At 48.9% G+C, this 25,646-nt stretch overlaps 2 protein-coding genes across 4 annotated transcripts in view; one reads left to right on the top strand and one right to left on the bottom strand.

Moving 5' to 3' along the window:
• Positions 1 to 13,625, top strand: part of LOC113945656 (high mobility group protein HMGI-C-like) — a 61,602-nt gene extending 47,977 nt beyond the window's left edge. For all 3 annotated transcript variants that reach the window (XM_027640067.1, XM_027640066.1, XM_027640068.1), the window contains exons 2-6: positions 5,069 to 5,176; positions 5,746 to 5,832; positions 6,282 to 6,329; positions 7,722 to 7,812; positions 10,849 to 13,625. In XM_027640067.1, the coding sequence (XP_027495868.1) occupies positions 5,069 to 5,176; positions 5,746 to 5,832; positions 6,282 to 6,329; positions 7,722 to 7,812; positions 10,849 to 10,934 (420 nt within the window). In that variant the 3' untranslated portion in view covers positions 10,935 to 13,625. The remainder of the gene's footprint in view (positions 1 to 5,068; positions 5,177 to 5,745; positions 5,833 to 6,281; positions 6,330 to 7,721; positions 7,813 to 10,848) is intronic.
• A 3,307-nt stretch (positions 13,626 to 16,932) lies between these two features.
• Positions 16,933 to 22,732, bottom strand: CUNH3orf18 (chromosome unknown C3orf18 homolog). The gene is made up of 4 exons (XM_027640069.1): positions 22,012 to 22,732; positions 20,642 to 20,667; positions 18,935 to 19,064; positions 16,933 to 17,146 (listed from the first exon to the last, which is right to left on the bottom strand). Exons 1-4 carry the CDS (start codon positions 22,243 to 22,245, stop codon positions 17,066 to 17,068), a joined length of 471 nt encoding a protein of 156 aa, XP_027495870.1. The 5' UTR covers positions 22,246 to 22,732; the 3' UTR covers positions 16,933 to 17,065.
• Positions 22,733 to 25,646: the final 2,914 nt, after the last annotated feature.

Below are 25,646 nucleotides of genomic sequence, written 5' to 3'. Positions count from 1 at the left end.
TGGGTATTTTATCATTCAGGATATGCTGGAGATGCTGGAATAGCTTGCTGGTTGAATCACCTTGGAGGCTGATGCTATTAATGTTCCACAAAAACTAAATTTTGCCCACTGAACTGTTGCTTAGCCCATGTTTCTCAGGTATGCAAGAGGTTAAGTTAGTCAAACTGTCCTCGCTGAAAAGAGTTTTGAGAGTCAGGATCCTTGGAAGTGTTGAGCTCACGTTGAAAAGAGTGTAAATAATAATCAAAATGATCACATCCAAGAAACAAACAGGCTGGCTCGTTCAGCCAGGCAAGGTGAGGGCGATCAGCTTGATGTATTTATCTGGTAGAGGGGGTCGAAAAATGGAGGAGAGAGGAACATTGCTGCTGAAGGGCTCTGGTGTGATGCAAGAACAAGTGACAATAAATTGCTCATTAAGAAAAAAAAAAAAAACCAGCAGGCAATTGAACTAGGAGACTTTTAAGCACGAGATCAAAGAAGCCTTAGACTTAGCCACTCAGAGCAGTCAGGGAAATCACCTAGAGATGTTAGTTCTGGTTTTGAGAAGTGATTTATGAGACTATGGCAGTTAACCTGCTGTTGCCACAAGCTTGATTTAGTAGCCCATAAGTTCCTCATTTTGCAGAAAAATCTGGCAGAAGAGGCACATCTGCCAGAGTGTTACTGCCTCTGCTCTTTCCCAAGGGAGCTGTTCCAGGTCCTGGCTATCCTGCTTTTCTGCTGGAACAGTCCATGGGGAACTGCTACAAGCTGTGTTATTTCTTGATCTGAAAAGATCTGAGCATTTGATTTCTCAGAAGGTGAAAGTAATTTCTCATAATGCAAGTGCAGCTCGTTATTGCTGCAGTTATTGGAATGAGGAGATTCTCTCTGCCTGGCTTCCTTAGTCCTCCTCTTTAGATGTCTTGACTAACGGAGTTTTTTATCCTCCTCTGCTTGATGCAGGCCTTGGGCCAGATTTTTCCCTCCCTCTTTTACCAGAGGGAGTGAAGAGTGACCATGTTCATGTCAGTGAAGTTACCCTGGGTTTGCTTTGTCACACGTGACAGCAGCACAGTGGTGTGTGCTGCTAAGTGGGAGTTGTGCTTGGTAGATAGCTTTGCCTGTTATTATAGAGACAGCGACAGCGTTAAGGCTGTAATGAAGGGTCTCCTATAATCACACTCCTATTATCCTTTGGAAAAGGCTTTGTGAGCCTTTATTTTGTATGTGAGCGCTGCAGCCAGAGAGTTGTTTTCTGGCAGCGTTGCTGTGGATCGTGCATGTGGTTTGGGGGTTTTAGTAGGATGTCTCAAGCATCCACACTGTGTTTCTCCTGAGGACATAGCCTAAAATTTAGCCTCCCTGAGGAAACAAACAGGGAGGGGTTCTGCCATTTAATATACCTGCCTGAGTCAGCAGGCTCATCCCCAAGGCTTCCTCTGTAACCTGTGGGAAGGGAAAAGTCCCTAGAGAACATTGTTCAATACTCTGTATTAGGCTGCAACTCCATAGCCCCCAGGAGAAGCCTTGCTTTCCTGAGAATTTGTTATGGTAGAAAAACTGGCTTTGTACAACTGAGCACCCTAATCCAGATGTGAAGCCTTGTGACTGCGAGGATCCCCTGTCCTCTGCCAGGTCCCTGGGAATGCATCTGGGACATGAGGTGCTTTCTTTTAGGTGATATCTCTGCAACACAGACACCTCAATACTGCCGGAAACATGCAAACCCTCACCTGCCCCATTTGCAAAGCTGTGTATGTGGCTGGCATAATGGTGACTTAAGGCCCACAAATAGATAGGCTTTTTAGATCTTGTACCCTTGTGGACAGTCTGTAGGCCTGAGATTCAGCCCTGCTGGCTCCAATGCCAGCAGGGAGTGCAGTGACCCTGGAAGGTATATGTGGGTTTTGGTACACAGTGGGGTTTTATATGTATATGGAAAGCTGTTATTGAGAAATTTGGAGTCGAATTGCAGCGGGTGCTTTTGCTTTGTCTGCATCTTGCACTGAGTCACCTGAAGCTTACAAAGGCCTTAAGGGCTGGTGCTTTTGTAGCTTTGCTTGTGTGTTTTTCTTTTCACACGAGGCTTCAAGAAGTGTGTGCCTTTGGTGGGTGATGAGAAGGTGGAAGAGATGTACAAAGACACTGCTATCTCCTGGCAATCTCTGCATTTGTCTGCAGCCCTGCCTGCAGAAAGCTTGCCAGATACATGACAGATGTTTTGTAGTGTATCAGGCTTAGCAAACAGTCATTGGGCAAGAACTGACTTTCTTTGCATCGGGGGGAAAAATGAATTCTGTACACTATGGTTGCTCCCACTCCAGTACTGATGTGCAAAATTTGGATTCAATGCAAGTTTCAGTTACAGTGAACTCGTGAGAGAGGTTGTGTCAATGAGAGCAGTGGCTTCAGTGTCTGTAGTGACTGTGAACATTGTGTTGGAATAGGGAGTGAAAGTTGGGAGTTTTCTTGCAGCCTCTATCAGTGACATTGTTGGATTCTGCATGTCCAGCCTGTGGTGACCAAGCAAAAAGTGCAGTCTGAGACTGAAAAACAGAACGCAAATACTGAACTCCACCCTCCTGTAGCACAGCCTGCCCCAGATAAGCAGCTGTCACCTCTTCCCAAGGACCTGGCTTGGACAGCACTTTCACTCTGGTCCGTTCTTATGGCCATGTCTGTTCCTTTTCCATGGATGGGTGAGGGAAGGCTCAGGCTCCAGAGGCTTCAAGCCACCTTTGCAGCACTCTGGGCTGATCCAGCACCAGATGTGTGCAGCATGAGCTGGGGCTGGCTTAGAACTGCCTCTGAGAAGAGGGACTAAGGCTTCTCTGGGGCAGTCCAGAGGCTGTGCACCTCAGTGACTCTCTCCTGCCTCAACTGGCCCCAAATGCCAGCACCAGCCTGTCTGAGCCCCAGTTCTGGCCAGTAAAGGCAGGTACAGGGAACAGTGGCTGGCCAGAGGGCAGTGCATTTGTTGTCATCTTCAGTTAAGGCCCTCTCATCTTTGGAACTTGAACATCTGATCAAACTACAAAGCTCTGGTTACAGTCTATAAAAGCACAGCTATTCTCTAAAAGAGACGGCAAGTGTTTCATGCTTATCTCTCAGGGATGTGGTGGCAACTGTGAGTGCCTTGCAAGTACAAAGAAACTTTTTTTCCCTAACTGTCTCCCCTCCAGATGCAGCCTGAACTCGGAGACCTTCACTGTAGTCTTTCCATCGCCCTCTGATCAGAGGGTTTGATAGAAAAGCCGAGTGTGCAGCAGCACCTGTGAGCTGGGGCCCAGCAGTGGGCACAAAGGGGCATCCAGGGAGTTCACTAGGCAGGGCTGCTCATGCAGGAACTGGAACTGAACCCAGCTGCTGCCCTCCAGCAGTATTTTGAAGAAAAAAGTCACACTTGTACGTGGTGCAGCTGTGCCCTTGCTTGCAGGACTGCCTTTGCTGCCCCAGGTAATGCTGCCAGAGGGACCTGGGGACGCAGCAGCACTCAAGGTCCATGGGACAAAGAGCTCTTTGAGCTTTGCTGTTGGTACCTTTCACTTAGCAGGTGGAAAAGGAGAAATAAAACAGGTAAAGCAAAGAGCTGCAAAAAACCGTTTCTCAGGTGGAGGTAGAAGAGCTTCTATAGGTAAGGTAGGTTATACCTGCAGTGTCTAGGTGAGAAGGGGAAGGCAGTGGCTTTGCAGGGAAGGTGGAAGTGCAGGGTTCATTTATATGCTCCTGCTTTCCTAAGCATTAAATGGAGCTGCTTTCTCCACTGTACTATTCTCAGCTATTTATTTTGTGGTAAGAACTGCTGATGAATGAGGACTCAGCTACCTTTGTCCAGCCTCCTCATCCCCTCTCATCTTCTTGAGCCCTCCCTCCTGTGCAAGAAGGAAAGGAGAGTCAAGATCTGGGGGTGCTGCAAATGCCTTTTCCAAGCAGATCAGCAAACTGGGAGCTGAACTCAGAGCCTTGTGTAGGCTTTGATTCACACCCAAGCAGGACCAATAACCCCCACCTCTCCTAGTGTGCCTGGAATTCAGGTGTCTGCTGAGGTTCTGGTCAAGGTCACATCTTTCTTCCTGACTCAAGATGTGAGAGTGTCAAGGCTCACAAACTGGCACCTTTTCTGGCAGACATGCCAGAGGAGAAATCTCAAGCAGAAGCAAGGAAAGTCACTGGTTTCCTGTGTACCCTCAACAGCTCATGATGGTGGTTATTTCTGAGAGCATGCAGGTTGGACCAGGGCTCATTCCAACCACAGCAGGCACTAGAGCTTGGGGACAGGGAGGAGGCTGACTGACAATCCTGCTGATACAAACTTTCAGCAGATAAGCTAGTGCTCAGGACCCAAGCAAAATCCAAATCTGGGGGACTTGTGTTATGTAGGAAACACTGAGCCTCATGTAGGACCAGAGGCTGAGTGCTCTGAATGGGGCCAGGCGTCTCTCCAGACAGTGCCTGTTCAGTCAGTGATTAGGAACAAGCTCTTGAGGGGCAGCTCCAGAACCTGACTTAGAGTTTGTACCCTGCTCTCAAGCATCCTCACGTAAGGCTCTCTTTGCTGTGGACTTTGGTCTCAGGATTAGCTTTGCTGTCTGATGATATGGGAGCTCTGAATGAAACTTTGCCCTTGAATGGTTCATTTAGAACTCGCCAGCACCACTTTATCTCCCACCTCCTTCCTCTTCAGGCAGAGGAAGCCTCCAAAGAGTGGAGTTCAGAGAGCTGTAGACACTGATTTTGTTGGTTCAGATGAAACTGGCCAAGGAGGGGAAAGGTAGATGCAGGTAGCAGCATGTTCTGTGCCTGGAGCAATCAACTCCTGTGGCCAAAAGCCTCAGAAAGCTGAGGAATATGAGGTGAGAAAATGGTTCTAGAATGTTTATAAAACACAGTTATGCTTCTAACAGTCTGCTGGGTCCCAGACTCTTCCAGCTGATAAAAACAACAGCAAGGTGTCATGCCTGGTTCTCTCTCACCACTTCAGCCTTGCAGGTAGAGGAGAATCTGTAACAAGGTAGGGGAAAAAAGGACACTATTTTATTTTTCTATGGACTGGGAAAGAAACCTGTTGGATTTTAATCTGCAGACTGTGAGAAGTGCCAACATGAGCAACGAGAGGCCAGAAAACCCTGTCTCATCTGCACCAACAGAGGGCCAGAAGAAAAAGAGGGGAAGACCAAGGAAGCAGCCACAGGTGAGGGCACATCATCTGAAGAGGCTGCCTGAGGATGCTCTGGCATTAGCCTGGTGGGATTTGCAGGTGGCCCTGGGAAGCAACTCACTAACAAAGAACAAAGTTCTGTGGTAAATGTTATTGGTGCTCAGCACAGCAGCAGGATTTGCACCCTGGGGACTCTGTCACTGCCCCAGCCGTGCCTCAGGCATGGCAGGCTGGGACAGTTCAGGCCAGGGACCTTGTGAGGGGAGCTGACCAGCTCTCTGTTCTGAGACTGGACTCTGTGCTGTTCTGGACACCTTTAGGTCACCCTGTTTCCACACCACTAGTAAGACAGAACAGAGGAGGCCTCATTCCAGGAACCTCAGCCAGGGTTCTTGGAACTTGCTCATTTCCCCAACCCAAAAGACAAAGGGGTAGGAGTATTGCTGGCCATCTTCTAATGCACCTCACAGCTGGAAAAGCAGAGACAATCAGCTGTTTAGTGATCTGGGTGCTATTACTGGGGTCCAAAACACATCAGAATGAGAAGCTGTAAGTTGTTCCAGGGATCATCCTGCTTAAATGGTTTTCTCCTTTTATCCCAGGAGGATACTGTGGAACAGCCATCAGAGACAAAACCACGAGGAAGACCAAAAGGAAGCAAGAAAAAGACTGCTGTAACTAAGGAAACTGTAAGAGTAAATGGCTTATGTTCTTTTATGGAGAGAGAGAAGCTGGCTGTCCCTCTGGAAGCATTGCTAGAGGGACAAGCAGGGAGATTTCTCTTTGCTTAAAGATATAGTGAAAGTTGCCCCTAATTCATCTGAGCTTTAATTGCCACCGTTGGACAAACCAGTTATTGTGGTTTTAGTCCTAACTCCCCTCCCTGCCCTCCTGTGCTGCCACTGCCTGTTCAGCAGCTTTCTTCCAGCATTTCTGCTCCACCACTGCCAAATAATCACAACCAGCGTAGTCTGGCGGGTGTTTCCTCCTCAACTGTCCTCAGCTTTTGCTTTTTCTGCTACTTGTGAGACAAGACCTTTATAATAAAAGTCACCTTGGCCAAGCTGAGCACATTAGTCACAGTGCCCAGCAAATATAAGAACTGAAAATTTTTTTCCCCCCTTTGTTTTCAATAAAGGCAGAACCTTCTGCTGAGAAAAGGCGAAGAGGGAGACCCCGCAAGTGGGTGAGTGTGGTGTTCAGTCCTTTTTCCCTTCTCTGGTCACAGATCCTGGGGAACTTCCAGTTGTGTTTGCTCTTCCTCAGGCTCTCTCTCTGCCACAACATTCTGTCAGCCTTGGTGGCCTGGAAATCATTAGGGAAGCCCTGACTGCCTTCCTGATCTCCTTTAAGATTCAGCTCCTGAAGAATTCTGAGAGCCCAGGAGAGCTGCTGTGCTTAATTCGAGATGTACTAGACTTCCATAGTACTTTCCCAGGCTTGGAATGTTAGACCAGAGATTCCATCCTTTCTCAGATTGAGGGGTTGTCTTCCCAGGAGTCTTGGAAGACTAAAGTGTTTGCTTAGCAAATCAGTTTGTCTCAAAAGAAGAAACTTAAAATTAAGCTAAAAGAGAAATTTGATGAATATGGAAACTGAGTCCTGCCAGCAGGAGGCTCTTTTATGCAGCAAACAAAGGATTAGTAAGAATCAGTAGCTGAAAATAAAACATTTCAGGTGTGAAAACAAGATGAAAGCTTCTAATCAATAAGGACACTGAGTCCTGTTATGTGTTATCTGTCATTAGGAGTGATTAAAAACCCCCACAACAGCCACAAACCATTATTTAGTGTGTATCACAAAAATTGCTAGACTCAAACCCAAACCTAAGCCCATTTTTGTTATCTTATTTAAATACACTGAGTAAGGAAATTTGGTGTGTTACCAGCACTTAAACCAACAAGATTTTCAAGTCAGAATCCTCAAGCTCTGTGGAAGAGCATCAGAGGCAGAAATGGCTGTGACTTAAGAGACCAAAACCTTACCCAGGGAGTTCTGCTGGTGTCATCTGTGGACTGGCAAATCTCAACGACAAGCAGGACGATCTAGAATTTTTAGTTTCAAAACAAATCATTCTGACTTTGGTTAGTGAAGCATTCTGATGTTTCAGTTCAAAATTAAACAGCTGAAGAGTTTTTTTGGGGCGAGGCAAAACCAAAGCAGAAGAAAAAGAACAGCCATTTGGTTTTTAATCGTTGGTAGAAAAAATGTTGGTCAGGACAGGGAAATATCCTGAAACAATGAAAGTATTCCTGAGGATGAAAAAATTTCTCCACAGTTGCATAATGGGCAGATTTTTTCCAAGTGTAGGGCCAAGGCTGGTAATATGGTGGCTTATTATGGATTCTGACAGGGATTCAGAGACACTTGTGAATTTGTGTGGACACTACGTGTGCTCTTGCCTATGTTTGGATATAGGAATTGGCAAATGGATGTGCTGTCAGGGCTGCACAGTCTTATTTAAATAACATTGATCAAAGGCTTTTGCTCAGTGTATTGTGTATTTGCAATTTTCTCTCTCTCTCTACCTAACTTTATGTGGGGGGGGGTGCTTATTTTTGGTGTTTTTTCTTTGTAGCCTCAAGCAGTGGTCAAAGAAGGAGAGTCTCAGGAAGGAGATCCTCAGGGAGGCGGCGACTCGAATTTGAACTCTGCACCAGCCACCCAAGGTTTGAAATTAGATAATCATAATTACACGAGACTAAACTGTGCAAACCATGCACGTACCCCCAGAGCTCTGGCACTGGCTGCAGTCATTCTGGTAAATCCTGCAAACAGGAGGATTTGGAAGGCTTCCAGGCACATTACAACAGGAGGGGTAGCACATTCCTTCCATCTAATTCAGTTGTGACTACTTCAGCAGAAGTGGAGGCAGAAAAGAGAAATGGGAGGAGAATCTATATGTTTATCTTTCCAAGAAGTCCCATATCTGAGGTTCTGGCCACTGTTAAGGGTGGCTCAGTGAGGTTGTCTGGCTGTGTTATGTGCAAAGTTGAAAATAGTCTACCATGAACGTCTTGCCTTACTCGGGAAAAAGAGAGTAGATGATCCCTTGGTGTTTGGGACATGATAGCATTCTGGATTAACTCCAGCATGCCTCCATGATGGTCCTGCTCTCTCCTTCCTGGCTTGTCCTCTCTGGCAGTGCTCTCTGGCAGTGCTGGCACTAGCAGAGGTGCATCAGCAGCACAGAGAACGATGGCACTGGCCAGTTTAAGTTATCTAAGCTTCTCTGAGGTGAGATCCCAGATAACTGTTATCCCTGTTGTAGGACTGTACAGTTGCACCACCCAGAGCCCCAGCCTCACCTCAGCCCTGGGGAAGTACAACTCCAAGTCCAGCCTGTACCGTTCAGGGCCGTTTCTGAGGTAGATTCCCAGAAAACTTGTGTGTGGCCAAGTCCTACCTTCAGTGAGCCTTGTAGGAAGCCATTCATTGAATGTTCTCCACTGAGTGGGAGGGGGAAGGGAGCAGCAGCCCAGGAGAGGCAGATGGCCTTGGTGTGCCATGTGGTCCCGCTGCCGTTAGCGCTGAGCGTGCGAGGCGAGCGAACAGACACCAGGCAGCCAAACCCAACCTCAGGTTCTTAGAAAGTCCCTGGAAATGCCCCGTGATTGAATGCCAGGGGAGTTAACCTCAGTTGCTCAATTCAGTTTCCTCTGGGGCTCCTGCTCCCGTATCACTTCCTGCCACGGAGCCGGGCGGTGACATCAGCGGAGCCGCAGGCTGGCGGGTGATGAGCTCACCTCCGGCCCCTCTGAGCATCCCCCCAAACCACAGCCACTGGGGGGACTTCCTTCTTCCTTTCAGTTGAAGTGGGACCAGGAGCAGTGACAGGAGGAATCTGTTTCCCTCCTGCTGCAGTGAGGTAGCACCAGATGTGCCAGGATGGGCGGATGCTGCGGTTGGCGGGAGACAGCCGTGCAGCACATGATAGCGCAGCCCAGAGCCCTGGGTGAGCTCAGTGCTGGGGGTGGAGAAGGGACTCTTGCAGTTGGGGAAGGTGTGCACTTCTGCAGGAAAACAACCAGCTAGAAAATCAGTGGGAATGAGCATGTGGGGTATGAAACCTGGCAATCCTCTGGAAAACTTCTTAGTGGTTGTTACTTGCTCAGGAGCTTGAGATGGAGTCTTAATCCTGGCTTAAAACTTCTGACTGAAAGGGGAAAGGGGAAGCTTGCTGTTCTGACTTACTGGAAGCTATAGATCCTGGGGCTTGTTTGCAAGCACAATGCAGCTGTAGCAGCTTCCAGACAGATAGTTTTTGGATTAACCCATTCTGTGGGTCTGGGTTTAACGAAGATGTTGCATGCCTGCAAGTTTTTGTGCTACTTGTGCAGGAGGCTGCAGCTCTGAGACTTGTTAGCAGGAGTCTGTGTTCACTTAATGATCTTCTGCCACAGCCACAGCTTTGGTCACTGAGGGGTTTGTTGGTTTGCTCTTTCCTTCCAGGTGAGGACTTTTGAGGTGCTGCACTAGGGAGGGCAGGGGAGCATCCACGGGCTTGCCCATCCTGCAGGTTGTACACTGAACAGCCCTGAGTGGGAAGGAGATCTGCCCTGGGCTTTGTGTCTGCAGCATTGAGATGAATTACTGAAATAAACACTGACTGCCTTTCAGTCAGTCTGGTATGGGGAAAATCAAGAAATAAGAAGAGCTGGATTAGAAATGTGCAAGATTTGCAAGCCTGCCATGAGGCAGAGAGCTGTTTTAAAGCTAGCTGTATGTTTTGCCATGGCTGTTGGCTGGAGTTCTAGCTCTGTTTTTCCCAAGGCATTGGTTATGGGTGACTCCAAGTTATCCAGGAGCAGGCAGGAGTTTGTTAATGGATCAGGCTCTGTTGTGTTGCTACCTGCAGATGCTGCCAATCACGACTGTGGTGTTCATGTTTTCTGTTTGTCTGAGTCAAGAAGCTCTTTTCCATGAGTACCACTGCCAAAGGATTGATGAACCTCATTTCACAGCCTTGTAAGCCAAAAAAAGCAGCTGTGGTTTTTCCCAATAACTGTACTTGGCTTAACAGAGTATAGGTGTGAGAAGGGAAAGAGTTTGCTTTATGGCAGAATTTCCAAGACCCAGTACAAAGCCAGAAGCAGCCTTGGGATCTTGCTCCTTTTTGTCCATCTTTGCTTCCCTGTGTTCTTCTCCATGCACTTGAGATGGAGCAGCTGCAAACTTCTATGCCTCTTTGTTCCCTCTGCTGCCCCAGTGGTCCCCTCAGCTCTCCTGAAAGCCAGGGGTTACCCACAGGTCACAGCAAGCCTATGTAGCCAGAAACATTCCCCATTCTCAGGCAGTTTTCAGCCCTTCTGTGCCTCTGCTTTCCTGGTGTTTGACGTTGGGTGGGGCACTTCTGGTACTTTGTGTCCAATGAGGATCCAGGGAAATACAAAGCTGCTCTCAGCAGAGGTTGATCATGAGTTTGCACAGCAGAAAGCAGACGTTTTCACACAGACTGTCACTTCTGGGTTCTCAGTAGCCTCATGCTGAGCCCTGCTGCCAGAGAGGCCATTTGTGTCAGGAGCTCCATTTAGCCTGGAGTTGATACAAGAGCAATGGGAATGTTGTTTTGAAGACCTTTGGTTGTTTGGGAGTGGGTTCTTGTCACCTTTTAACCTTGCACTGGCTCTGTAAGGGGCACTTGGGCAGCAAGGCTCCTGGACCCAGAGCTCTAACCCTCTCTCTCCCATGATCTTTCCCTTTAGGCATCACTGGAAAACGTGGTTCCAGGCCCGGCAAAACTGCTGGTTTTAAGAGACCTCAGAGTACCATCCCTGCCACAGCTCAATAGTGCCACCTGTTCATGTCTTACTGAAGCCAGAGAACTGGAAAGCAAACAGGATTTTTAATGTTGTATTTCAGATTTTTCCTTTGTGATAATTTTGGCCAAGCTCTCTCTCCTGTTGTCTGCTGGCTTGCTTACCCCAAACACCCAAACAGGGATTTAGGGGGAGAAACAGCAAATGCCTTGTTGGAGAGATGCCTTTCACAGTTTGTAGTGTACCTTTTATGAGGATATTAATGTTTCTTAAAAAATACTTGGATAACCTGGTGCCTTACCCTGCCACAGACTGCAATAGTTCATCAGAAAGGTGATGTTGACTCAGCAGTGCAGATACAGGAAGGGAAATCTATTTACACAGCTAATTGCTCAACTTGTATATCATCCCACCTCTGGCAGACTGATGGAGCAGTGCCAAGAGTTATGTTTTGCTCAGTTGCCCACAGGGGTTGCATCTTGAAGACAGCCTTTGAGTCCTTTCTTGGCTATATCAGAAAGGAAAACCTTCACGCCATTCCCAGTGCTGTTGCTCCAGTGGTCAGTGACTTGGATGCTTCAGGGCAAAACTCACACCCCGATGTCTTGTGGGATTGATTCTGAAGTTTGTATCTCAACATGATCAGCTCAGGGCTATCTCTTATAACTTGCTTTTGGCCTGGTGGTGCCCCCTCCCCCGAATTTGATAGCAACTCCGAGTGCACAACAGTGCTTACAAGCTTAGTCACAGCCACTGGATTTCATCCCTTCAAAGGAGTGTCTGTAAAGAATCAGTTACACAGAAGTTACTTCCTTGCAGAGCCTCGGGATTCAATTTAAATTAGCTCTGTCTTCAGTCCATAGCGTGCGTGTGGGGGGTCCTCTAGTGTCAGCCATGCAAATAAAACCTTGTGATAGTTTGGCTTTGGGAGGCAGCAGCAGCCAGGCAGTTTGAGTGTGGTGCTGGCTGCTCTCAGTCTCACACTGTTTGCAGATTTGTGCTTTTGGTGTCAGAGCTGAACTTGTTAAATTCTTAGGAGTTGAGGGTATTTCCAGTATCCAGTTGCAAACAGTGAAACCCCGGTGGTATTTTCCGTCTCTCTGCCTGCCTATTAAAGGGACAAAGTGGGTATTTCAATTATCTCTGACAGGATGTAAAATTGGCTAGCTTTACAGTGTTAAATATTTAAACAGAACATAATTGGCTTTAAATTTATGGTGGTGTATAGCAGAAACCCATGAAATGGCAGTATATATTGAGCTCATTTATTATCCTTTCATCAGAGTTCTGTTCCCTTGGCAAGTATTTATTTAACACAAGAAAATGTATGTAGAATTGAGAGGAAGGGCTGATTAAGAGATAAGAGGGAGGAAAAGTGCCTTTTTTTTCCTAGGTCATTTTGTCCAGTCCATCCAGTTTAGCAGTGATGAGAGTCCCGATCCCATTAATTCTGCTTAGCAGTGATCTGAGTCCTGGTCCTAACTCTGTGAGCTTGGTGGTCACAGCAGAAAACTGCATCAGGGATAACTTTTGTGCCTGTGCTACCAAATAGCAAAGAAATCAAGGACTAGCTGGATTAGATCACAGGGACTGACCTAAATCCTGTGCTGTAGGATAAGCTCTGCTGCCAGATGTGGGAAGAGTTTGACTCCTGCTGTGTGGATAAATCCAGGTGGGACGTGACACATGTAAATCTGTAACTTGGTGTTTACACGAGAAGATGCAACTGGTGTTTCCCTGAAATCGGGTGAGGGAGCTGCTGCTCTTCAGTGGACACACGAGTTCAGCTGCTGTTCCTGTCTGCATTCAAAAGCCACTCCAGTGGCAAACCAAAATATTTTACCAACTTCTGTACCTGATTTTCAGGTGAATTGGCAGGTTCAGTACTCTGCTTGCAAGGCTGTACTGCCTGTTTAATTAACCACTGTTACCTGAGAGCAACACCTGTCACAGTGTGAGACTGGAACTTGAGCTTCTCCTAAATGGATTGGGGATTACATCTGTCAGAGACTCGAGCTTTTCCTGTGCCATCAGTCAGACCATTCTCAGCTGGTGGCATGGAATAGGGGTGGAAACTGCCTTGGCTAGACAGTAAATCCATATTCTTTAGGTCAGCAGTATTCCTCTGGGAATGCATACAAAGTACTTGTCTTAATGTTTGATAAAAATCTAGTCTTTGCTACCTCTTAATACTTTGTTGGAAAGCCACAGTAGAAAACACATCTCCATAAAAATGCAGGTGCTTGAGGAGAAGAAGCAGAATTCCACACTGTTGGGAGCTACTGTGTGTAGTTGAAATCCCAATCCATAGCTTCAGCTGCCATGTTTATGCAGACTTAGAATGGAAGCAAATGCCTATGAAAGGTGGGCAGAATTCCAGCCATCTTCAGAGAGCTAGGATCTCACACTGGATTACTTGGATTGTCTTTTTTGAAATGTTAATCACTTCTTATTTTTCATATTGTTAGTTACCTTTTCTGTGTAGCCAAATCCTACCTCTGAGCAAATGCATTTCAAGTGGTTTTTAAACTCAGGCAATTTTAGTCTCACTTGGCCAAAACTAAGAGGTCATTACAGTTGGTCAAAACACAGAAGATAAATGAGGTTTGTTATCTAGCAAAGTTGGGAAGTTTCTCATAAATGGTTTTGGTGAAGGCATAAAGAGCGTTGGCAACTTGAAAATTAGCCTTGAAGTTTGTTTGAAATAAAGGTGTGAAACACAAGCCCCTTGGACTTCTGCTTTGCCTCCTCCTTGTGCAACACCCTCAGCACACATGCACATCACCAGACAAGGTGAGTGGCTCTTGATCAGAACTGCAGTTTAGGGGGTTATAAAACAAGGTTTGGTCATTCAGGAGCACCGATGTGAAAACAAGAAATGAGCATGAGGAATCAGACATGGAGGAGAACATGTGTGCCCAAATGTGGGTACCTAATTCCATCCTCTTGTCTGTCTTGGAGGTTTGATTGGAACACAAGCCAAATCTGCTTCATGTGCACATCCAGAAGGCTCCACAGTCAAGTCCGTTTCCCCCCCACATTGTTCTGTGGGCTATACAGGTATTTAGCTTTCCATACAATTAATTCTGTTGCCTCTTCAGTTAATCTGACAGCTCTCCTAACTTAGTGCCCAGCCTGGGGGCTGTTGGCCAGAAGGTGAGGCAGAAGCAAATCCAAAACACACAGACAGTTGTGTTTTGGTGTCATCATCACAGTGCCATCATGGAGCTCCTGCTGCTGCCAGCTCTGCTCACCCCAGTGCTGATGAACCCCTAGTTTGTGCAGGTGTTCAGCTGGGTAAAGGATAATATGGCAAACAGACAAGTTGGAATTTGTCTTTTTGTACTCTGGATGCCCAGGACTGGCTCAGCTGGAAGCTCCTGCTCTCCCCACTTCTCCACCAAGCCTTCCTGAAGAGGTCTGAGTTTCTGTGCTATAGGACACTAAACCCTGACCTCTGCACAGCTTCCTCTTCTATGTTTTTCACACTTAATTCAGTTTTTGAAAGAGCAGGGGAATTCAGTGCACACAAATTACCAACAGATACTGAGGATCCACTCCAGCAGTTTTCTGCAGAAAATGCAAATGATGTGGGGGGAAAAAAGACAATCACACCAGATTTTCATGTAAATAGTTTAATTATATTTCAATGCTTAAAACACAGAAACACTTGAATTAAATTACATCATAATGCTTCTGCTAAATTATACATACACTCCCAAGAACTGTGAGGAGGTGCTATGGAACTAAAAGAATACTCCAGTACAAGCCCAGCAACTACCCGTAATATTCTTTTAGCCTTATTATCTGTACTTTAATCTAAGGGCAGTCATCACAGGACACAAAGCCTACCATCACAGGAAGAATGTCTGGAGAGAATTCCTCTGCAGGTGTGTTTGTTGTACAAGGTTTATCTCGTTATTAGCATGGTGCAGTCTTTGCACCTGAGCTGGCACATGCACTGCTGGGCAGCTCCCAGGGCAGCACACGGAGCTGGGGGAGGAGCACTGCGTGGGCTGTGGGATTGAGGAAACAGCTCAGCTTACACTTGCCTTTTATTGAGTTTAAAACAACCAATTGAGTTCTGATCCTAAGATTTCTGGGAGAAGCACTGTGATTTAGGATGGCCGTGCACCCCTGCTGCCCCTTGCATCCCTGTCCTGCTGCAGAACTGGGGCTGTCCACTCCCAGTGAGCACTTGGAGGAGGTAAGAGTGTGTGTGTGTGTGTGTAGGGATGCTTGTTTCTCAGCTGGTCATGACCTCTGGGACGACCCACAGACAGCCCAAATTCTAAGGGCTAATCTGGATTAAACTGAGTATTTGTACCCAGGCACCTTCCTTCCAACAGCATCCCTGGAGGCAAACAGCAGCAGCCCAGGAATGCCTCCTGCCAGATCTCCTGGCTTTGAAGGATGGGCTGTTTTCCACACTCCCAGTCCTAATGTACTCCCAGAACTCCCTAGTTTTTACAAAGACAGCAGGATAGTGAAAAGTTGAAGCAACTTAGCCCTGCAAAGCTGCCATGAGGGCAGCTGTGTCAGTGAAGGAGGGAGGGCTGGTAAGGAGCTGTGCCCTGCAGGGGTCAGTGGCACACGCCCAGGAAAGAGCCTGCATTTGATGAATATGGAAAAAACAATCACAGTGGGGAAGGAAAAAAAAATATTTGGGAGAACAAAAACTAACTGGCAGGTCCAGACTTGCAGCAAAGCACGATACCTGAATTGCCATTCTGAAACATCCCCTTGTATAAAGCTTTGGATCTGCATTCAAATTTTGGCTTGCCCTGATTCTGCTTTGACTGTGGATGGAATATGATCTGATTGACAAATGCACGTACCAGAAAAAGATCAGGAGGGCTCAGGGCAGGGCTGGGCACTGGTGCTGGGCACTGCTGTGCTGGTCTGCAGCCCTTGGGGCTGGTGCCCACCAGCAGAGGACAGACCCCACACTGCACTGCCACATGCCACGGTGGCCAGAGACCCCTTTGCACTCTCTTCCTCCTTCAGCCCTGAAGGATGCACAGGCAGAGAGATGCTTCAGGGCTAAGGGAAACTCCTGGCTTACCTGTCTAGTCCCACCTACCTGTTCCTAGCAGGTGACATGAGCAGAGGCTAACACAAAGCTCTGTGTTCCCTTCAGCGGGGAGAAGAGAAGGCTCTGACTGCAGATCCTGGCAGGTAAGGAAGTACAAACCAGCTGTCAGTCACCTCTGGAGGCAGCCATGGAGCTGTTGTAATGTTTGAGCCAACATGTTTTTCTTTATTTAAAAGAAAATATTTCAAAGCCTAATCTTTTTTTTCCTGGATAACACTCTGCCCTGTAGAATCTTCCCTGAGCCAAAGCAGGAGGGGATATGAGATACTGGAACCCCAAGTCAACTCCTCTATGTGGCCCAAGCACTGTTATTCCTAGTTCAGCAGTACAGAGTCACACAGCCCGACCCTGCCAGCCCCTGCCTCTGGCTGTGTGAATTCCACTCTCTCTGTACAATAGCCCTGATTTGGGATATTCAGCCACTTCCTCAGTTAAGATGTAATCGCCCCAATGTTCTCTGTTTCACTTTTTAAAGCTAGCGAATTCCCCGTGCTTCAACATCACCCTGGGTGCTCGTTTAGCAGCAGCCCACACAGCAAAGCAGGGATAAACCCCTGGTGTGTGTTTTCCCTGGTGTGCCCCAGTTACCACTCAGCTCTCCTTGCTCAAAGGGGCTTTGCCACCAGTCACCCCCCCCCGCCACTCCCAGGACCTGCCAGAGCTGTGGTCACTGCACAGAGAGGCTCATTCATTGCTTTCCTTGGGGCCTGGTGACACAAAGCCAAGGGGGAAGGTGTCTGAAACGTGCACCTCTCCTCCTTCCCTGGCCCAGAGAGCCCACACGTGTGCTCTGACAGGGTAATCTACACAAAGCAGGTGCCGTTCCGAAGCACAGGGCCTGGCAGGTGGAATCAGCCAGCGCCAGCCCAGAAACGGGAGCTCGGGACCTTTCAGTGGGAACAGACGCACCAAAAAATCACCACTGCCCTCACGAAGGGTTTGCTTCCCAGAGGGGTGGTAACACAAACCCCCGGGGTGCCCAGCGGGGCTCAGTGGCTCAGCCATGTGGGCGGGAAGTCACTGCTCTGCTGCCTCCTCCTCGGCGCGGGCCCGGCGGGGCAGGTGCTGTCACGCGTGGATGGCGTTGGCCACGTCGGTGAACACGAGGCGGCTGGGTCTCTGCACGGCTCCCTGGCCGGCCAGCAGCACCTGGGGGGGCAGGAACGGGTGAGAGTCAGCACAGCTGCCCTGCCTTGGCACTGCCCCTCCTCAGCATGGGCTGTGCTGCTGGACCCGGGTTCATCCCCCCGGGGGGGCTGCCTGGCTAACACGGCATTAGTGAGGCTGTGACACGAAAATACAACAGGCTGGGGAGTAAGGCAGCACATCCATGCCAGGTGAAAATCCCCACATCATTGGATTACTGGGTCTCCCTATTTATGTATACAAGGCAGCATGAAAGGACTTGAGACATCAAGGAGGCCTGGAAACAGTGCCACTGCCCGAACTCGGGCTGTTGTTTTAGACTCTCCCTCTCTTGTTATGTTAAGCCTTTAAACTCTTTTACTTTCCAAGCACAGGTATCTGCGTTAGCAAGCTCTGGAGGGATCTGAGGTATCCTGCTGGCCAGTCCCTGTATAGAAAGGATATGCTTTTACTGTACTAAGGTTACTTCTGCCCTTATAATTTCCCCCCTCTACTACCTGCAGGGAAGTCCCCTGTGTGGACTAATAGAGGGATCTGATGTTTTCCCAGTATGTGCTACTCTAAGGACAAGATCTTTTGCTTTTATACAACACATTTCTTGCTTTCCCAAACCAGCATATTCTATAGGCTCACTATCTTTTATATTCAAACATACAGATCTTCTTTGTGCTCTTCAGCAGCCTGGGTAAGGTCAAGGTAAATATTTTATAATTACATTTCAATTTGTATCTCCTCTTTCCCTCTCTGCCCACACCAAGCTTGCTACAGATTATCTGAAGGTGTAAAGACTGAGAATTGTTTGGGAGAATTCCTGCTCCTGGACAGGAAAACCAGGGGAAGACACAGGCAGCACAGAGCAACTGGTGAGGCATTCAAGACAGGAGAGGCTGTATCACCTGGCTGACATGTACCTGTTCCAACCATCCCTGCTGGCTCTTTCAGAAAGGCTTTTTGTGTGGTGTAGGTGACAGAGGGCTTCAAATGATGGTGAGTAGCCCTTCTTCCCTATTTCTCATACCTCCTGCTACTCTGGGAAGGAGATGTCCTCTTGTCAAAGGCCCACCTGGACCATTAGTCAAAAGTATCAAGCTCTTTCTAACTCACAGATGTAATAAGTCAGTGGTCTCTCTGGTAATCTCTCAGCACACTGCACACCTTGCAGCACTCAGAAGGGGTCAAAGCTGCTTCTTCTCTGACCCCAAACTCAAATAGAAGACCCTGCTCCCTTCTGTGTGTCTGAGCCAGGTCTGCTCTGTGCCCAGCAGGGCTGGCCTGGAGGTGCAGACAGACAAGCCCAGCTGTGCTGTGCCCCAGCAGTGCAGGCTCTCTCTCTGTGTTCTTAGGGCTTCCAGCACAGTTAGCTCTTGTGATTACAGGCTTTCCCTCAGCAAGGCCTTGTTCCACACCTGAATCCTTAGGCAAAGTGGGGATAGCTGGGAATTGGGTGGAAATTACTTGCTTTTCAGGGCAAGGGCAAAGGAGCCCTGTCTCCCAGAAAACTACATTCATCCTACTGCTCCCTTGTGGTGCCCTGGGTGGTAAACTGTAGTAAACTCACCCTTAATTACTCAAGTTACCCCTTTCTCTCTCCTACTTGAGTAGAACCAGCACTTTGTCCTAGCTGCCTGACTCCTCAGTCCATCCTAAGCACTCCAAAATGCTCAAGTCTCTGGGGCTGGCAGAGGTGAGGAAGTCCTCCTGAGGTCTTAGTTTACAAGCCCCCTCTGTGTCTGTAAGAAAAGCAGTGCAGGTACCTGTGGCTGTAGTAAGAGATTCACTGGTCTTTCCTACCTTGCTCTGTGATGCCTGGGAAGATGCTGCATCTCGCCCATGTTCCAACAGCTCCTGCTCCAGTTCATCCTGTTCCTCAGTGGGATCAAAGTTGTACATGGGCATCAGCTGGTGCCGTAGCTTCTCCAACCTGCCCATGGAAGGGGAGGGAAAAGGGCTGGTTGAGAAGAACAGATGCTCAGGCTGCCTTCCCCACCCCACTGCTGAGGCTTTCTCCAGGCTGCTTCTCCTGCTGCACAGGATTCTGCTCCTGTGGCTCCTGCTGTGTAAGGGCTGTGTCCTGTCCTGCAGGGATGAGGAGAAGAACCTACTACACTCGGCGGGCAGGAGTGGAAGACACCCAGAGTGCAGTTACAGGGATTAATTGCCATCACTAATCAGTGTTGGCAGGCATTTCACACAGAGGAATCAGACAGGGATTTAAGTTCCCACAGACCTTAAAAGATGAAGCACAAAAGAGCAAGTGGAACATACTGGCTGGGCATCTTGTGACTTCTCCCCCCATCCCTGTGCCCACAACAGCCTGTCCTGCCATGTCACGCTGTCTGCCAGCAGCAGGCCACTTCTTGCTCCAGTGACCTACCAGTACTTTAACTCCAGTACATAAAAATAAATAGAAAATAATAAACAATTAATAGAGAACAGGAAAGAGGGAGATCCTCACAGGAGGCTGATGCCTGTGGACAGACTGTTCCTGCTCTTGTATCATTGCTCCAAGAGACAGAGCTATGAAGTGTTACCCCAAGGAGTCTTCCTAAGTACTGGGCAGCTCAGAGATGGATGATGGATGGTGGGCATGGTCCTGGGAAAGCACTGAGCCCTGCCTCAGGCTGCAGCTGAGTTTTGGGGGGTGGCAGAGGGAAACACACAAGCAGTTACTGGCAGCGTCACCACAAATATCTGTTTTGGCAAGTGTGAGGATGACACATTCTTTCCCTGCTTCTAGATGGGTTTGCCAGCACAACCATTATCTCCAGCAGTGCTACTTTCACAGGCCAAGCATTAGCTGCTCCTGTGGCAGTATCCAGGCCTGGGCTGCAGGGTCAGGCTTGGAAATTTTACAGTGGGCAGCAGCTCTTCTTGAAATTCTGTGGCCAGGCCAGGCCTGCCCCAAGGAATCAGGTAGGGAGGAGGTACCAATGGATCTTCACTGGTCCTGCTGTCAGAGACAGAAGAAACAAGTCATGTGTCTCCCTGCATGCTGCTCTAATCTCTATTTTCAGCTAGGAGCTTAGCAAGGAAATTAAGATACTAAGTCTTGGGCTAGAGAGCTGCATCTCTGCACTGTGCTGCTGCCAGCTGCTGTCACTGTCTGGGCTGTTGGAAAACAGGGATCTGGGAACGGCAGAAACCTGAGATTCACACCTTTCATGACAGAGTTCCCAGCTCCTTTATACACCCATAACTCTTTCCTCTGTTTTGGTGCATCTCACAGATGAGGAGTGAAGAGTCTGCAGGATCCCCAACCTCCTCCTGCTCAACCTTATTTTCCTTCCAAAGCTGCGGAGGAGTCTTTGAAGCTCTGGTGTCAGAGGATGGGCCAGTGCCAGAAGTGCAGTGTCCCTGCCTGTCCCACACAGCTGATTCCTGCAGCCTTGCTCTCAGACAGCCCTCATTTATGCCCTCCCCATCTCCCTGTGTCCTTCCCAGCTCACTCTGGATTTCGAAGCACTGAGTTCCCTTCAGCCAACAACAGACATTACTTACCTCTTCCTCTTCCTGATATACAGAACCTGAAGGAGAAAGAGAACCACCATTACAACAGTCCTGGCAGGATGGGGAGCAGCTGAGAAATTTTGGGCACAGGGCACACAGAAGGGAGGTGTAGAAGGTTGGTGTCACTGTGCACCAAAGCAGGGGGAAGGGAGAAGTGACAACTGGAAATTAAATTCCATGTGGATCAGTGTGAGCTTGGCAGCACATCATGTGTGGCACTAAGTGCTCGAGTGGCCTGTTATTAGGTGTGTTAGTAGGAGTAAGAGTATTAGGTGTATTATTAAGTGTAGCTCAGCACATTGCTGTGGCTGCAGGACCTATGTCGCAGTTTAAGAGTGGATGGAAAAGCTTCCCTTTGTGGTTTTCATCTGTAGAAGTGCTGCTACCCCCTCCCCAGCAGAAAGGGAAGAAGCAAAGAGGGCATGCTCAGGGACTTGCCTCGGTCAGCCGGAACGAGCGGCTGCGCTGGGAAGAAAGGGAGGCTTTGGGCCTCCACAGCCTTGTGCTGAGAACTATGGACGCTGGAGGTTGCTCTTGGGAACTTATGACCGTTTCCAGGTTTTCTTAGGGGCTTTTGGAAAAACTCCTCCCGGGGCCTGCAATGAAATTTTGCAGTAGGCTCCTCTGCTGGTTGTGTTAGTGAAGCCCTTCCTCGTACGAGGAATGGGAGCTTGCTGCTCCCTCCTCTTCTCTGTTGGCAGGGAAACGATCTGGTTATATATCAGAAGAACAACTACAGCATTTGCACTGCCTGTTTTGGGCCCGAAACTGTGGTTTCTGAAAGCTGCTGCCCACAGCATTAATGGCAAGGTTAGTGACACAGCAAACCCTCAAGGATGGATACCCAGCAAGCACAGCCTGGGACGTGCAGTCCAGAGTGAGTCTCGCTAGGATGGATTCAGGCCACTTCAATTCATAAACAATTACCCCATGTCCACAGGGGAGATCAACATGGTTTCAACAGTCTGCTGTAAAAGTTAATTTGGATGAACTTTCTTGCAGGTCCCTAGTGTTGACAAGGTTTAAATCAGTGCAACTGTTTCAGGTAACAAGTCAGAACAGAATAACTGCTTTGTGTTCTTTTAATTGAACTTCCTATTGCTATGAAAAACAAATAACTACATAAGGCTTCTTCTAGGCCTGCTGGGCATCCTGTTTGGAGACTTCAGGACCTGCAGAAATACTGGAGCACTGGATAAAGGCTTTAAAAAGAAAGGGATCTCAGGAACTATCAATACTTAGCAGTTCTGGGTGAGTCTTTAGTAGAATACAAATAAATTATTCAACCCAAATCAGTCCTAGAACCCCTTGCCACCCTCCACCCTCAAGAGACAGAGGATTATTTAGCTGGGCTCTCTTACCATAGCTACAGCCAACCCAATCACAGTAATGATCCCAAAGGACAGCAGCATCGTGCTCATGCCGGCTCCAGTGCTGGCCACATCTGGGATTTTGGTGCTGTTGAAGCTGGTAGTCTCAGGGCTTATGGTGGCTGTTTCTGGCACAGTCACATCCAGAGCTGTCCCTGGGTCTGGCCTGGCTGTGGTGGGGGTGCTGTGATACAAGTCGTGCACAGAGGGTGAGCTGTAACTCATCCTGCCCACTCTTGGCAGCTCCTGTCACCAAGCTGGTGTCCTCACCCATCAGAGTGCAGAGCTGCCCTTCCTGTGGAGGACCCTCACGTGAGAGCTGTCCTGGAGCATCACCACTGATGGGTTTCCTTCATGGGAACCACACCGGATTCTGCCTAGGAGAGAATGAGAACAGATGAACAGTGCAGAGCTCTGGGAGATGGGCACAGCCTTTTCCACAGTTCCCCAAATCACCAGGACAGTTTCTGAATGTCGACTCAAAATAAGGAAAAGATTTTTCAGGGGTACTGAGAGCCCCCAAAGCCATGCCTGATTCACTTGAAGTCAGCAATAACTCTCCCCTCACTGCTCAGCTCTGCCTCCTTGCAGGCACTTGGCAGATCCATGTGGGGACAACTTCAGAACCCCTGTCTTTGGTCTGGCCCAGGCTGAACCAGGTGGTCTCTATCTGCCCCAGGAGATACAGCATTTTCCTGCTTCTTCTCTTGGAAATTTTTGTAAAGTTACACATATCAATGGGAACATATCCAATAAAATGACACTCAGCTGTGAGGCATCCATATCTCAGGATGCTTTTTATTGAATCCAAAGTAGGAGCTCCTTGTTGTGCCAGTCACTGGTGACATCCCACGTGCTCTGGAAACTGTGGGTTGCACTGGTCCCCCATGCTACTAAAGACACTGAGTATTTCTTAAATCCCCCAGGCAAGAACCCACTCAAGCTTAGTCATGCTCTGGTAATTATCAGTATTAATTTTAAAGTTAGTCCAATTTTGGATTGGAGTTGTGAAATTTGATAGATCTATTCATGCTGAGAGCATAAAAGGCTTTAATTGCTTCAGGCTTCTATTGTGCAAATGATCAGGAGTTGCAAAATGCTGTGGGATGAGCCTGTGGAAAGTATTTGCACACTTTGTTTATAAAACCTCTGTATATAACATCATGGAGGTGCTTCCATAAAAATGCAGCTAACTCTGGAGCAGAGCTGACCCCAGGAAGTACTGTAGCAGTTCTCTGGTAACTTCTCTGCAGTTTAGCAGACATTACATGTCTGGGCTGGAATGCAGCTGGGACAGAGGGGTTAATGAGCTCTGAACAGAAAAAGATGTGCCTGCAAAGAGAAATGAGCCATTGTTCTGCTCCACTCTGCTCTATTCCAGGCAAGGTTACTGTGCAGTTCCCATACTGTGATGCTTTACTGCTGCCCACAACTGCATTTCACAGTGTGATTAACATCTGTCACTAACTGCTGAAGCAGAGGAATCACACCAGGAAAGCAGCACCAGGCTGCCCTGTGGTCAGTCAGCAGCTGGAGCAGCCACCTTGACTCGTCCTGCATCTCCCTGAGCAGTCTTGCCACACACGCAGGGTTTGTCTCACAAGTCCCTGAGAACAACTTTGTGAAGCAAAGGGGGATTTTGAAGTGCCTGGGAGACTGTGGGAGCTGTCAAACTCCCAAGAGCTTCTAGAGAAAGGTGAGTAACAGCAGTTCTGGTCTGGTCCCTCCTAAGGTCGTGCTGAGTCACGAGTTCATTGCAGCTGAAAGGGACTGTGTCCTTCAGTGACCACCAGACCATGGGCACCTGCTTTAAACCACCTGGACATCCCCAGGCATCACTGACCACAGCAGAGCTCAGCTGCAGTGGACACTGGGGTACGAAGGTGGCAAGTTTGAAATCGGTGTCACAACAGCAGCAGCAGCACCTACAGCCCAGCAGGGAAAGGGAAGGAATTATTGAGCAGATCAAGCAGCTGCTCAGACAGAATCCATCAATCTGTGCTATTCAGGGAAAGTCTCCACGATGATAATACCTATTTTTAAAAAAGCCGCTACCAAGGAAATAAAAAATTGAAAAAGTGAAAGGAGTGAAGCAGGCCCAAGGGCTTTGCAGAGAGCTTTTGCTCTAGATCATGAACAGCTCCTGAACTTTAGAAACAAAATGAGTTAGGCCTTCAGTTCAATGAGGTGTCAGTTTTGGAAAACCAAAGAAGTTAGGCTAGGTTAAAATAAGCCAACTGAAAATCTGGTCTAGTGAGAACAGGGGCTCTCGTTCACACTCCCAGGGTCCTGTTCGTGCTGATGATTCCCAAGCCCACAGACTGAGCTCTAGAAGCAGTTCTGTATGGAAGTTTTCTGACTTAGCTTAGACAACCAGGTCCAGGTGCAGGTGGGAATATTTCTGTTCCCAAGCCCCCTTGTGGTCCAGGTTGTAGAGGGCCAGATAGGGAGGCTGAGTGCCAGGATGGCCCAGGGCCCACGCATTAGAGCTGGGGGGTGGATGATCTTTCCCACCACCTTCCTTTCCCTGTTGTCACTGGAGTGCTGGAAGTTTGATTTACAGGCTGGGCATACTCCAAGTCTCTGAGGGCTTTAGGGCCAGGGACAGATACTACCTATCACTGGCAGGATTTAGCACAGTCCATGCACAAATAGAAGAGCAACCAGATCCTCAGCTGCTGCGAGCTGGCATTGATCCATTGCCTGCACCAGCAGAGCTCCTCACACAGCCAGGACTGCTCTGTGCTGAGCTCTCTGCTGGGTCTGGGAATAAGGAGAACGCATTTGTTTCTCTCCTAAGCCAGCATTTCCAAACTGATCTCTGGTAGGTGCTGCGGTGGCCAACACGTCTGAGATGCAGAACACTGTTTCGGGCACTAGCTTGAGGCTCTTCTGAGTCTTGGTTTTAGTCTCTCTGTGCTGCCCTGTCATTTCGGGTGTGACAGGAATAGAGGTTTGTGTCACGGGGATGAAGATGGGTCACGGTGTCGCTGGGTGAAGAAGGCAAAGCTTAACTCGCATTTTTCCTGCGTTAGTTCACCACGATGAAGTGGCTCTAGTAATTCTGCAGTGCAAGCGGCGTTGGGTTGCTGTTGGCAACGGGATGTGGCTTCCCCGTGCGTGAACTTTTGGCTTCCCCTCCCTCTGCCCCAGGGCTGACCAGGCTGCAGGGCAGGGGGGAGCCCCGGCCCGTGTTCCCGCTGTCCCGGGGCTCCTCCGCTGTCGCCCCCCGGCTGTGGGACAGGGGCCACGCTCCCATCCCGCCCCGGCCCCGGGACCCTCCCCAGCAATGTCACCGCTCTCTGGCCCCGCACTGACACTGGAGCAGCAGCGCCCGTCCCCGTCCCTGTGCGGGCAGTGCCACCCCGGGGGCTCCATCCCAGCGGGCAGTCGCTCCTTCCCCATCCCGGGAAGGAGTTCCCAGGCGGATAACGGGTCCCGCGGCCCTTCCCGCTGCCCGGGTGGTGCCGGCTCAGCCCGGGGCTCGCCGCCGGCTCCTCGCGCGGTGCCGGTGCCGCCGCCCCGCCGGGGCTCAGGCGAGGCCGAGAGGCCGCGGCAGCCCCGCTGCGCCCGAGGGACGGGACGGGACGGCGCGGCCGGACGCCCCCGCGGCCCGGCCCGGCCCA

Source organism: Corapipo altera, unplaced genomic scaffold (genome assembly GCF_003945725.1).
Source record: "Corapipo altera isolate COAL_440 unplaced genomic scaffold, ASM394572v1 55, whole genome shotgun sequence".
Classification (NCBI taxonomy): Eukaryota; Metazoa; Chordata; class Aves; order Passeriformes; family Pipridae; genus Corapipo; species Corapipo altera.
This window is presented reverse-complemented; position numbering and strand designations above follow the sequence as displayed.

Excerpts from the sequence above, each read along its gene's own strand:
- CUNH3orf18 (XM_027640069.1), bottom strand. The coding sequence starts at position 22,245 with ATGAGTTACAGCTCACCCTCTGTGCACGACTTGTATCACAGCACCCCC. Across the intron at positions 19,065-20,641 it reads TATATCAGGAAGAGGAAGAG|GTTGGAGAAGCTACGGCACC; the intron begins GTAAGTAATGTC and ends TTCCATGGGCAG. Across the intron at positions 17,147-18,934 it reads CCCAGGCATCACAGAGCAAG|GTGCTGCTGGCCGGCCAGGG; the intron begins GTAGGAAAGACC and ends CTGCCCCCCCAG.